The sequence below is a fragment of the Panthera uncia genome, chromosome C2, assembly GCF_023721935.1.
Source record: "Panthera uncia isolate 11264 chromosome C2, Puncia_PCG_1.0, whole genome shotgun sequence".
Taxonomy (NCBI): domain Eukaryota; kingdom Metazoa; phylum Chordata; class Mammalia; order Carnivora; family Felidae; genus Panthera; species Panthera uncia.
Window position 1 is genome coordinate 57,548,160 of NC_064810.1, and position 13,807 is coordinate 57,561,966.

Below are 13,807 nucleotides of genomic sequence, written 5' to 3' on the forward strand. Positions count from 1 at the left end.
GCGGGGCTGGAACTCACCAACCGTGAGATCATAACCTGAGCCAAAGTCGGACGCTTAACTGACTGAGCCACCCTGGCGCCCCTCTTAGCAACTTTCATGTACGCAAGACACATGCTACACTGCAGTCACCATGCTGGACACTGTACCCCCAGGTCCTACGTATCCCACCTTCTGGCTGGGGCCTGAGTTGATGGCCCTATTTACAATTGCACCTCCTCTTTCCCCTTCACCACTTGACACTCCAGCTCCCTTAATCTGCCTTATTTTTCTCCATAGCACACATCATTTCTAATATTCTAGAAATGTTGTTTAAGTTTGTTTCCCTCATTAAATAGAAGTGATCGCCATGGCAGTGATCTTGTTTTATTTAGCTACCTCTTCAGACATACCTCAAGCATCCGGAAGAATATCTGACATATAGCAAGCACTCAGTGCTGTTTGTTGAATTAAAGTGGACTGAATCTGTGCCCCATTCAGCACGGTATAGCACGTACTGGTAACAGAGAAGAGCGTGGAAAACTTCTGGGGGAGGACGCAAGTCAGGGAAGGTTTAGTGCTAAAAGTATGTATTAGCTAGAATTTAGAGATGGATGGGAATTGTCCATGCAGAAAGTGGGTAGGAAAAACACTGCAAGCAAAGGGAACATCATATACAAAGACATGGGGGTGGCAATAGAATGGGATATGTGAGGGCCAGCCCGGAAGAGGAATGTGACCAGACCAGACTATTGAATGTCTGAGAAGGAAGACAAGATGTCAGTTACTGTAGGGAAAGATAGGGTGTAGGCTCCCTTTCTTTTGGCACCCCAGATTCATTTTCTTCTCTGAGCTTTAGGAGGCTGACAGTATTTATTCCTGTCTGTCTCCTCCTTGCTGGGCTACAGTCCTGGAAGTGGCTGCAACTTTTTTGTGACCATAGAGCCCATCGGGAGGGCCCTCCTTCAAGGCTCCAGTCCCTTTTAGGCCCGTGGGTAATGATGGCTTTCTACTATCGCTTGTCCTTGGGTGCCCTAGCACCCCTTCTTGGTTCTCTTAACCCTTGATCCTTTGTTGAAAAGCTTTTTCGAAAAATCCCAGCTGTGTGAATGCAGCCTGATTCCTGCAGAATGTGCCAGTTAGAGCGAAGAAAGCAGAAGTCAGTGCAGACCGGCAGCTGAGCAGCTGCAGTCAGCATGACCCCCTCCAGCAGGCAGATGGAGTCCAGACGATCTGGTACCAGGCAACTGACAACTAGAGACCCAATATTGAGGAAGTGTCTGAACAGTAGGCAGGCTTTTGGACACAGGTCGACCTCTTCTGAAGTGAAGCTTATTTACATGCATCCTGTCCACACCTCAAACTGGTCTTAATACGTGTGCTGAGGGCAAGCCCGCTCTGAACAGAAGCTCGAGATGATCAACACACACCTTGCTTAGCAAACAAAATCCCAGGCTCCCCGAACTAGACGTTCTGCGCGAGTGCGTACAGCGTTCCCAGTTGCTTGTTGATCGATGAATGAACTTGCGCTAGGCAGAGAACGCTGGGGCAAGCCCCGGCAGTAGACAGCTCCTGGAGGTGGAATGCTACCTTTCCTCCGTGGCACGGCGGTCCGGACCCATCCGGGCCGCAGCTGCCACCCAACGGGCCCTGGGCTCAGTTTCTGCTTTGGATCTGCGAGAACAGGGAAAGGCAGAGCCGGCAGCGCCCTGAACAAACCAGAAAAACAGCCCTCTTCTGCTTTGCTCCCGAGCCCACGTAGGCGCGGCGGCTCTACCCCGGCGGGGGCCAGGGGCGCCTCCCCTTCGCCAGTGCCCCGCCCCGCCCGGCCCGCCGCCCGAGGTCTGCCCCGCCGCGCCCGCGGGGGGCGGAGTGTGAGCTCGCCGGGAGGCCGCTCTGGACTCTGCACCCCTACGTGTGTGCGCCCTACTTCCCGCGTGTCAGCAGTCCTCTGCCTGCCCATGGAAGGGGCCGGATCCCCATCGACGGGGGAAGAGCTGGAGCTCTCGGTGCTCGGGGGGCAGCCCGACGAGCAGAAGCCTCTCAACGGAACCGTCCAGGTCATCCCTCTCTCGGCCGAGGAGTCCCGCGCAGCCCAGGTAAGGCCTGCTGGGCTCCCGGGGCGGTGTCGGAGCGCGCTCTGAGCCCGGCTGTGGGCCCGGACCCCGGCTGGCACCCTCCCAGTTGCGCGTTTCCAGCCACCTCTCCCCGCATCGCGGACGCGGAGCGTTGGTGGTGCGCGCTGGGATCTTCTGAATGGAGCGGATGCCGGAGTGCGCTCTAGCCGGAGCCGGCCTGAGTCCCTGCGACCCCTCTGGCCCGTCCGACCGCCGTGGAACTTGAGGAATCCTACCCCGGAGGTGTGTGGCTCCTCTCTTCAGAGAGAGAATCCCCAAGGATAGAGGTGGTTTAAGAAGGTTCTGTAACTTTAAATTCAGTGTGTGTGTGTGTGTGTGTGTGTGTGTGTGTGTGTGTGTTGTGTTTTCCAAGTAAGGAGAACTCGAGTGATAGATGGAGTCTTCTCCCTTTCTTTCATCAGCATCTCCTGGCCTTACCTTTACTGCCTTGCCACTTCCGCCTACCCTCCACCCTCCCCCTCTGCGCATCATCCCCCAGCCGGCTCATATCCCTCAGACACACACTTTTTCTTTTCCCAGAAAGTTTTCTTTTCCCTGCTCAGTTGATGGGAGGTGATTTCAAAGTTCTTGTCCCGAAGAACTAGACTAATGGCTCATTTGCTTGGGCCTCCTTTCAATCTCTAAAGGACCTCTTTTCTGCTCTAGCCCTAGCAGTGACAGGAACATGATTCATTCTCATCAAATACTCATAAAATAGCAGAGGCTTTGAATTCACAGCCATCTGCCGTCTGATGAACCCTAAGACTGGCTTGAGGTTTACAGAGTGCTTGGAACTCCCCATGTATATGGCTCCAACTTGATCTTTTTTAGATCTCACTTCTCCACTCCCACGCCTCGCCTTTGACTACTAAGCTGTTGATTTCAGGGATAAGCAAGGAAATCAAACGGTGAAAGCATTGCTTTTGCATGGGTTCCTGGAAACACTGTCCACTCTGCTTTTAGAAGGACCTATCGATACCCGGAGAGTGATTTGGGGGATTTTATGAATGAGAGATGAACACCACAGAAGAATGAGGGTGAAAGAAAGATGGTCTGATATCTGTGCAAGTGGCTGCCACCATGGGCTTCTGCCTCAGACCTCCATGGCAGGGTCTAGGAATGGATTTGGGAATACTTGCCACATGTTAGATAGATCCAGGACTCCCCAGTGACTCCAGGGACTGAATCCAGAGATAGGAGTTTTGATGACAACTTCACCACTAAAAGGTGTGCCCTGAGGCAAGGTGCAAAGGTCTGTGTTCCCAAGGGTCAAATGGTAATGTAATGTGGGTAGCTGGGCTTCTCTGGGAGGCCTGGGAATGCCTTGCTGAAAACAGATGAGTAGAAGCCACACTCACGTAGGGCATCCGTATTCTATAATTGTTTATTTAGTACTTACCCAGGAGAGATTGCTCTTTCATGTTCTAATTACTTCCTCATCAGCCGGGTATACACGGAGAGCCTAGACTTCCTTGTGAATTAGCTTTGTAGGTCACCAAATAGTAAGAGCTATGGTGGTTGACAGAATGGTGTGGAGGTGAAGGGTTACCTTTGAATGCCCACCACTCGGAGGGCATTCAAATATTTGAACAGGAAACATCAAAAAATGAGAAAATCCTCCTGTAATGTGTTAATCATTCTTTTTGGTTCTGTAGAATAAGTTAGTGTATTTTATTTTATTAAAAGTTTATTTATTTTGAGAGAGAGAGTGAGAGAGAGAGCACGGGGGAGGGGCAGAGAGAGAGAGAGGGAGAGAGAGAGAGAGAGGGAGAAAGAGAATCCCAAGCAGGCTCCATGCAGTCAGCACAGAGCCAACTCGGGACTCGAACTCACGAACCATGAGAGCGTGACCTGAGCTGAAATCGAGAGTCGGACGCTTAACCTGCTGAGCCACCCAGGCTCCCCCTGAAGTGTATTTTAAATTGAAAAGTCAACGACTGTACAATCCTGTTAAGTGCTTGGGCGTGCCAGGCACCTGAGAATTTTGTGTGTAGGGTCTCCTTCAACTCTATGCTAAGATTTCCAATTTTGAAATGCAGCTTAAGCCCATGTATTTTTATTTGTTATTTTATTTTATTATTTTTTAAGCCCACGTATTTTTAGTAACCATATGCTTTGTACGTATCGTGTGCCACATACTTCCCATACATAAATGCTTCTAATTACCCCCAACAAACTTATGAGGAAGGTGTCAGTGTTCTGATTTGACAGATGAAGAAACTGGAAGACTGAGGCTCAGAGAAGTTATCACAATACTCAGGTTCACTCAGTGGTGGCTCTGAGATTTGAACTTAGGCTTTTTAGGTCTCAAACCTAACGCTGTTTTTATGGGTTTATTTTATTGATAATTAGGGAGAGAGAATATATATGTAATTTATACTCACTTATGTATAATTGCCTAAATTATATGTTCCTAATTTTGGTAAGTTTGGGCACTTAAGTGAAATATGAGTATTTGCGTAGCATATCTGGAATGAGGAGGGAGTTGCAGGTGGATGGGTGAAGAGGAGGGGACAGTTTTGGGACAGTTGGGAAGAAGACACCCCGTGTCTAGGGTATCTTCCTATTGGAAGGTCTGATCTGGGAGGGGATACAGAGGCAGTGGAAAGAACTTCTTTCCCCTTCTTGGAACTTGAGGGAAAGGAATGTAAGCTGCTGAGTTTACTTTGCCTGTTTTCACTGTAAACATGGTAATATAGTTGGGTCAGAAATGAAAATGAAGTTATGGTTAATAGATGGAGATTGGTTTTCTTTTATGGCTCATCCTTTTATGGCTCTGACCTCGGTTCCCAAATAGAAGTCCCGGAGACATTTTAAGGGACAGCATCATTAATAATACAATAAGTTGATAGTTTTGAAGTAGGCAAGACTTCTGTGGACCGGCTAGCTAAAAATTAGCCCCATTGCTATGCATTGTTCAGAATTTAGGACAAGAATCAGCTGGATTTTTTATGTGTGGACAAGTGAATTAAATCCCACAATGAGATTACAAAGCACAGATTTTCCTACGTGCTAAGAAAAAATTTCCAGATATGTACATTATCTGCTCCTAATTGAGCCAAAGAGAAGAAAAGCTGTTTGTATCCAAGAGATAGTCTTGCCATTGTGGCAGGGCCTTATGTCATGTGTTTGGATGTGACTATCTGGGGGAATGTTTAGAGGGAAGCTACAAAAATTCTTGAGCCACAAAATGCAGATCATAGAATGTAAGATGCAGTTTGCAAAAGTCTCTGGAAAGCACCCTGCAGAAAAACCTGCCTGTGGGTTCTCCTCCTGGCCTAAAATTTGGGCGTGAGAGAATGAAGATGCCAGTGAAGGAGGCAGTATGTCTTTGTGACCTGGTTTTTAGGGGAGTCTCAGTGCAGGGAGCACTCACCTGCTGTATCAGAGTCTCTTCACCCTCAGGCCACCGTGGAATCTTGGGGGTGGGAGCGGGGGTGAGGGGGAACTTCTAAAGGATACACAAGTCTTGGTTGATGCTAATGTGCAGAGAGCTGAGAAGCACTGTCATTTATTTTTGGGTTGGGAGTAGCTGACCGACTACTTTATAATGGCTTAGAGTCTGTGAAGGTTAATTTTGCAAAGGATGGTCTCTCTCCCCGAGGGCTGACGGCAGGACAGTGAACTGGCTGTGTGTTGACAGCTTTGGGCTGGACACGAAGAGGCATTTTGTACCAGTGAGGGCTGTGTAATTCTGAGCTGACTTCCCCTCTGAAGTCAGAGCAGTGGGCCCTTCATACCACCAGGGTCCTAGTTTATTACCTGTAAGGGAAAACATCAGTGAAGGCAACAAGAGGCCAGAGAGATGCATTGACCCTCATTCTGTGGTTCATTTGAGACTTCAGCCCATTTCATTTTGTACTAATCTTAGGGTTCTGGCTGCTTCTTGTAGAAGGACTGAAAATGGCAGGGCATGTGGGTGGCTCAGTTGGCTAAGCATCCGACTCTTGGTTTCGGCTCAGGTCACGATCTCTCATTTCATGGGTTCGATCCCCATGGCAGGCTTCGTGCTTGCAGTGCAGGGCCTGCTTGATATTCTCTCTTCCCCTCTCTCTGCCCCTCCCCACTGTCTCTCTGTCTTTCTCTCAAAATAAATAAATAAACTTAGAAGAAAAAAAAAGGACTGAAAATGGCATGGGGTCATTTTGTTCTCAGAGGCTTTGTAAGTAGGAAGATATAGTCCTGTTCCCTGAGAAGTTAAAGGTTCCTTATACTGAGACTTCTTTTCCCCCATGCCTTATTGAGCCCTTGGCTTTGGTGGCTTTGGAGCAGTTTTCAATTTTTGGCTGGCACTGTCCTTGAACTCCAGAAGCATACTAACCTCAAGAGCGTTTTCTTCTGTCCAGACGTTCCCTTTATTGGTCCTTCATACCCGAACAGAGGAGCCAATGTAAAGTGCACTCAGGGGCTCCACAACGTGAGCTCTACTCCAGAATTTCTCCAAGTACCTTCTTACAAATTGTAGAACCCTCTACAACGAAGCCACACACATGTGTTACGTGCCTACTGCCCGACTGAGGCATAAGTGTGAGATGTAAGAACAAGGAAGTTCAAGAACCACCCCTCCTTCTGTCTGGTTTCAGTTTACCTTGGAAGATAAGCTGGTATCTTGAACATGAAAGCAGACAAAGCAGGGGCAGATGAGCTGTGTGGACAGCTCACGTTCTGGGGGGCTCTCTCCTTGGGCGACGTGGCAGGGAGGCCTCCACAAAAGGAGAGATCTGACTTGGCTCCTGAAGAGTGACGAGGCTTCAGGACAGAAGTCTCAACCCTGACAGAGCAACTGATTCAGTCCGGGAGGCTCAAAATTACAGACGGGGGCCTGCCCCCACCTCGTGGCAATCTGGTCCCCGTGTCCAGGTACGGCCTCGGGGTGTGTAGTTTAAATTCCTGATGTGCAGCCGGCCAGGCTTGGGAACCTGTCACTGAGAAAGTCTGAACTGTAGTCCTAAAGTGAACGATTTCCTTTTCTGCTGGCCACCAGCACCGTCATGATGGGAGAGACAGTAAACACGGTGCCTGTTCAGGAGCGAGACTCCAGAAATGCCTGCTGCTGCTTTGTGAGACGAGAACACTGAGCAATGATTGCTGTCATGTGTTGAATTGCTAATCTTTGTTTAGCAGGGGCTTCGTGCGCGCGATCTCTCTTGCACGTGATGTCTGGTTTCTACCACAGCCCTGTGCGCTACACTTGTTATTATTTTTACAGTTGAGGATGTCAGGGCTGGTGAGCTTCAGTAGCTTGCTGAATGAGGGCGTCGCTCTGCTTTTAAGTGTGGGAGGGGAATCCCGATGCAGAAACACACCTTTTCCCCATCGCAGTCCTTGGTCTCTGTGTGGGAATTACCCCAATGGCTCAGTGGGAAGCAGAAGAGTCCTGGGACCTTGTAGGGTCTGCACGATGGCACGGGGGGGGGGGGGGCGTGGACAAAAGGTGCCAGCTTTGTAGGGACACACAGCAGACATCAGCCCTGGCTGCTCTCTGTACCTGCCTCTGGGAGATGGGCCAGTGGCCCCCCTGCGGGGCTGTTAGCATGCAATGAATTGGTGTTGGTGATCAATAAGCCATGGCAGTGGCTGCCTCACTGCCCCTTATTTCCTGGTGTGTCTCATGTCCTTCCTTTCATTTCCCTTCGCAGGCCCTAATTACACGTTACAGGTCACAGCAGTAGCCTCTTAGCTTTTGCACACACCATTTTGCTCTGAATCTTAAGTCTACTCTTATGCTCCAAAACCTTCCACAGGTCCCCCGCTCACACCAAATTAAGTCCAAACTGCTCTGACCGCATTCAGAGCCCTCTCAGATTGCCTCCAGCCTTTCACTCTCTCTAATCTTAGCTGTTATTACTTGCCACATTCCTGTTAGCTGAGGCTCTTGGCCAGATCCGTCACGAACCCACACGAAGGATGCTTGCTCTCTCCTGGCTTTGGGATGCCTTTCTCTGTCCGTCCTTCCGAATCCTGCCTAACCTCCCCACCTCAGGGCCCCCTGGGTGTTTTCTCCCTCACTTCTGTGTGAGGTTCCATTCTGCTTCTTTGTAAACCTGACTTCGTGGAGGGGAGCCCCCTGGAGGGCAGGATCCCGCTGCCTTCATTTCTGTATCACTGGCCCTTGGTAAGCATTCAGAAATGCTTGTTGAGACCAGTGACTGCCTCACAGTGTCCCTCTGCTTTCCAGGCTAACAAGGAGAACCCTTGGAGCTCCTGTAATAAGAAATTGATTGGAAAGTGCAAACTGTGGATGGTCATTGCCTCTGTTTTCCTAGGTCTCATTGTAGTGATCATCATAAGCTTATGTCTTATTGGAGGTAAGAGGACTTAAGTAGGACTAAGTTGATGCATTTTAAGAACTTATGTAATGTTTATGACTTACACTTGTTTCTGATATGAAAGATGTGCTGATTGCTGTTTCTTTATAATATGAATTTAAAACTGGTTTGGAATTTGGTATGAGTGGCCGCTATACATGGTTCTTTGTTTGCTTTATTTCATTTTTTTGTGGCTTGTTTTATAAGCTCTGAAAGAAGGGTGGAGACCAACATTTTACTTTAAACTCTGCCCACCGGATCTTGAAAATTTCTCAAGTGTTAATTTAAACACTAACTTATATTTCATTGTATCTCTGCACCTGCTGTTTGAATATTTTTCCTTATCATTTGTTTGCTAAAATAATTATTGTACTTCATCTGATATACCTGGGACATTATTATAATGATAAATAATGAATAGCCCATTTGAAAGCATCTTTAAAACTTCAACAGAACCATGAATGTATAAAATGTCATTAATTTATTTTGGAAATAACTGTTTATTATATTTGTATTATATGTGTTTACAAAACAAAACTTACATGGTGCTAACTATATCCTTTACATATATTATTTTAGTTATTATTTATTATGAAAATGAAAATAATCCATATTCAGTTACCATGAAGCCCATCTATATTATTAATATTTCATTATACTTTCTTCTCTCCTTTTCTCGCATTTTTAAAATAATTTGAGATAAAGATTTTTTTAATCATCTTGTGGCCTACCTTTAGGATTTTTAATGCCATGTTGAGACCATTTTGCCAATTCATTAGAAATTATTTGTGAGGGGTGCCTGGGTGGCTCAGTCAGTTGAGCATCTGACTTCAGCTTGGGTCATGATCTCATGGTTGGTGAGTTTCAGCCCCGCATCAGACTCTCTGCTGTCAGCACAGGGCTCACTTTGGATCTTCTGCCCCTCTCTCTGTCTACTCTTCCCCCACTCGTGCACTATCTCTGTCTCAAAAATCAGTAAACATTAAAAAGAAAATAAATTATTTATGAACACTTTTTTAAAATGACTGTGTGTGATGTAGTCTTCCACACCATTTTAAAGTGTTTTTAAATAGTTGCTAATTTTTTATGATTATTGATATTAAGGTTTTCATGATGCATAAATATAGGACCCTCCAGTGGACAATCATTTCAGTTTTAAAATAGGAAAGAAGAAAATTGTTTTTATTTGTAAGTGGGGATGATTGCAGGGGCAGGGAGTTGGGATACTTCTTCTGGAGTTGGGATACTCTTTTATCCTGCAACTTTGCTGAGTTCATGAATCAGCTCTAGCAGTTTTTTGGTGGAATCTTTTAGGTTTTCCACATAGAGTATCATGTCATCTGCGAAGGGTGAAAATTTGACCTCCTCCTGGCTGATTTGGATGCCTTTTATTTCTTTGTGTTGCCTGATTGCTGAGGCTAAGACTTCCAATACTATGTTGAATAACAGTGGTGAGAGTGGACATCCCTGTCTTGTTCCTGACCTTAGGGGGAAAGCTCTCAGTTTTTCCCCATTGAGGATGATATTAGTGTTGGGTCATTCATATATGGTTTTTATGATGTCGAGGTATGCTCCTTCTATCCCTACTTTCTTGAGGGTTTTTATCAAGAAAGGATGCTGTATTTTGTCAAATGCTTTCTCTGCATCTGTTGAGAGGATCATATGGTTCTTGTCCTTTCTTTTATGGATGTGATGAATCATGTTAATTGTTTTGTGGATATTGAACCAGCCCTGCATCCCAGGTATAAATCCCACTTGGTCGTGGTGAATAATTTTTTTAATGTATTGTTGGATCCGGTTGGCTAATATCTTGTTGAGGATTTTTGCATCCATGTAAGTCGGGGAAATTGGTCTATAGTTCTCCTTTTTAGTGGGGTCTCTGTCTGGTTTTGGAATCAAGGTAATGCTGGCCTCAAAGAAAGAATGTGGAAGTTTTCCTTCCATTTCTATTTTTTGGAACAGTTTGAAGAGAATAGGTGTTAACTCTTCCTTAAATGTTTGGTAGAATTCCCCTGGAAAGCCATCTGGTCCTGGACTCTTGTTTTTGGGGAGATTTTTGGAGTTGGGATACTCTTGAGGGTGATCTGGTCTCCACAAGGATTTGGGTTGAGTTGGGTTCTTCTTAGTAAATCCAGTCTTGGGTGAGAGCAAGACTGAGGATCCCCTGAGTCTCTCCAGAAGGCATCCTGAGATTTTCTTCAGGAACTCCACTTGCCCTTCACCTCATGTTCCTCCTCCCGACCTCCTCCTCTCCTGTCTCAAGGATTTAAAGTCCCTGAAGGAATAGGAAAGCTGAAAGATATATGCCAACCTCCAGCATGTTTCTCAGGCAGGCACCATGTTTGCTTAGTTACTTACGGCACAGTTGAGGTGGGATGGGTGATCCTTGGAGGCCATGGGCTGGTTTTGAGGTAGGCACTACACCCCTTCCATCATGCTGAGGACAGCAGTTTTGGGGTGGGCCTTCATATGCCCTCTTCCCATCAACTCCCACATGTGGATGTTGAAACTGAGGTTGAGCCATGCAGCCTTGTCCCATCACAATTAAGTGGTGCTATCCTGAATGTTGGCCGATTTGTCTCTTGGCATCTGGGGCCTCTAACAAAGGATGATGCTTCAGGTCCACTTGGTTTAATATTCAGGATTCTAAAGCACAAGACCCAAGAGCTGTGTTCCATTCTCAAAAATCATCCAACCTCTTCAACTCACAAACAGCGATCTGCAGAGGCAGGGGTTGCATTTCCCTCCACAGTTTCTCAGGGGACACGTGAGTTCATAGGATAATATTCAGGGAGGAGCTCTATACTCTGTGTAGTGCAAGCTTCATTTTCAGTGTGGTTGTAAAATCGTCTTTAAAAATGTTAATGCTGTAGAGAGATTTGCAAACTTTCACATTTTTTAAATCAGAGCCCTACTTTTACTTTACTTGGCACCTCAGCCCTCAGGGGTTTGGGCCTTTGGGGAGAGTCATGATAGGTGGCGGTGGGAGTTTGCAATAGGGAAAAGGGGCAGGGACAGGGCTCCCTCCATGACGGCCCCGGCCTCACCCAGAGCGAGCTCTGTAGGTACTTCTGGGATGACAGTATTAAGAATTGGTCATTGCCTAATTGCCAAGCCCCAGCAAGAGAATCAAATTCATAGAACTTCTGGGCTCTGTGTGGAAAATACTGCCGCCTGGAAAAGCACAGTGTTAGCAGAGTCAAGGGCTGCACATATGGCTGTCTGGCTTCATTAAGAAGTGAGGTTCCTCAGGGGCCCCTGGGTGGCTCAGTTGAATGAGCATCAGACTCTTGGTTTCAGCTCCAGTCACAATCTCGTGGTTCATGATCTCATGGTTCTCGAGATCGAGCCCCTTGTGGGGCTCTGTTGCTGACAGCACTGAGCCTGCTTGAGGATTCTCTCTCCCTCTCTCTCTGCCCCTTCCCCTGCTCTCTCTCGGTCTCTCTCTGTCTCTCTCAAAATAAATAAATACACATTAGAAGCTTTTTTGGAAAAAAAAAAAAAAAGCGAGGTTCCTCCTGAGCTGCTTTTGCCATTTTTTTTGCCTCCTTCTTCCCTTTCTCCAGCTCCTCAGTGTCCTGTCTCAGGGCTCCGTAGTACACAGACTGAGGCTCAGAGGCAGTGGTGTTAATGACTGTGGAGCTGGAGGGGACACAGAAGTGGACACGAAGCAGGTCCCACAATGGAAGGGGTAACTACCTGAGGAGGGCACAGTGGGGTACCCACGGAGAGGTGTCCACTGTGGAGGTGTACCTTGTCGCTAACGTTGTTAAGAATGACCATCAACTATGGTCTGTTTTGTTATTGTTAATTTTCTGCAGGTTGTGCACCCTTTACTGCCTGCCCCTCGGGTGGGCTGCCCAGCCGCTTTGCCTTTGCCCTGCCATTGAAGTGGTGGCAAATTCAGGGTCATGGCTCTGCTTATAGCACTGAGCCGGGGCTGCCCACACACTGTGCAGGAGAGGCTAGCACTCTGCCAGGCTTATGGTAAACAGTGAAATCTTTTTAAGTGGCCGCGTTTGGGAGCAGAGCCCAGGGAATTGTGTTGTGTCTGGAGGCTTGGTTTTGTCTTAGCTCTTGAGGGAAGAGATAATGATGGATTCTTTTCTTCTCTCTAAAGAATTGTAAGTTCCTTGATATAAATGGTAAAGGGTGGGGGGGGAGGCTCCCCCCCCCCCCCCCCCCCCCCCCCGGCTCAAAGTCATCTTCTTTCTGGATAATTTGGAGGATAATTTAAGCACCCTCCAGGGTTCTCTTTGATTTGCCCCAGCCAGGGAGGGGAGAGACCTGAGGAACACCCTACGAATGACACTCTGGGTTGGGCAAAGTATTTTAAATGTTACAAAAGCCAAACTGTGACAGGTAGGTGGACACTTGGAAATATACTTTAAAGGTGATCAGATTTAACACTGTGGGGACCCTTATGTGATATCCTCCAGCATCACGGATTTCTGCCTGACTTCTTTGTTCTCTTTACATACAGGCTTTTCCGTGAGTAGGAATGCTGTGGTTCCAAGATACTAGCTCAACCTGACCTGAACAAATTATGCATTTTCTCCAAGCTTCGATGTCTTCATCTTAAAATGAAAACATTTGGGGTGCCTGGGTGGCTCAGTCGGTTAAGTGTCTGACTTTGGCTCATGACCTCACAGTTCTTGAGTTCAAGCCCTGCGTCAGGCTCTGTGAGACGGCTCAGAGCCTGGAGCCTGCTTCGGATTCTGTGTCTCCTCCCTCTCTGTCCCCTCTCCTGTTGGCTCTCTCTCTCTCTCTCTCTCTCTCTCAAAAATAAATAAACATTAAAAAAATTTTTTTAATGAAAACATTAGTATTTAACTCATAAGGTTGGTTTGAGAATTACATGAGAATTACATCTACCGAGGCATAGCCGAGTGTCTGTACATGATGCTTAGTATATAGTAGCCATTCTTCCTGTTGTCCAGGCTTGATGTCTTGAAACTGTTTTTGATCTCTTCTTCTCTCCTATATCTAGGTAATTGTCAAAGATGTAAGCAGAGACTTCAGCAGAAGTGGCGTGTGTTGAATGTTTTGTTGAATGAATTGTTTTGCCTTTGAGTTGGGTATAAGAGCCACATTTTACGCTGTCGCAATGTGTCGGCAGACAGGTTGCACAGGGCAGTGCTCCCCGGTGCAGGCTGACTCATGGGAAAATCCTAGACAGACAGCATTGGCAAGTTATAAACCAGCAAGGCCTTTGGGGGCAGGAACTTAGTAGCAAATCTGTAGGCCCAGTGCCTTGAAGTTTCTTTGTGTTTTCACCTCTTTCTCTTTCCCTCAAATCTCATATGTTTCTCCACCTTCCCAACACCAACCGCTTCACTTATGCTCTCCATGGGATCCTCTCCAGCTTCTCCTAACCCATGGATCTCTAGATAGCTCCATGTCTGG

The 13,807-nt window shown here is 47.0% G+C and overlaps 1 protein-coding gene across 2 annotated transcripts in view; it reads left to right on the forward strand.

Moving 5' to 3' along the window:
• The first annotated feature begins 1,819 nt into the window (after positions 1–1,819).
• The window catches only part of CC2H3orf52 (chromosome C2 C3orf52 homolog), a 32,779-nt gene continuing 20,791 nt past the window's right edge, over positions 1,820–13,807 (forward strand). Inside the window, exons 1-2 of one of the 2 annotated variants that reach the window (XM_049628166.1) lie at positions 1,820–2,075; positions 8,272–8,401. In XM_049628166.1, coding sequence (XP_049484123.1) covers positions 1,938–2,075; positions 8,272–8,401 — 268 coding nt within the window. In that variant the 5' untranslated portion in view covers positions 1,820–1,937. The remainder of the gene's footprint in view (positions 2,076–8,271; positions 8,402–13,807) is intronic. The other variant, XM_049628167.1, reaches the window with a different exon arrangement.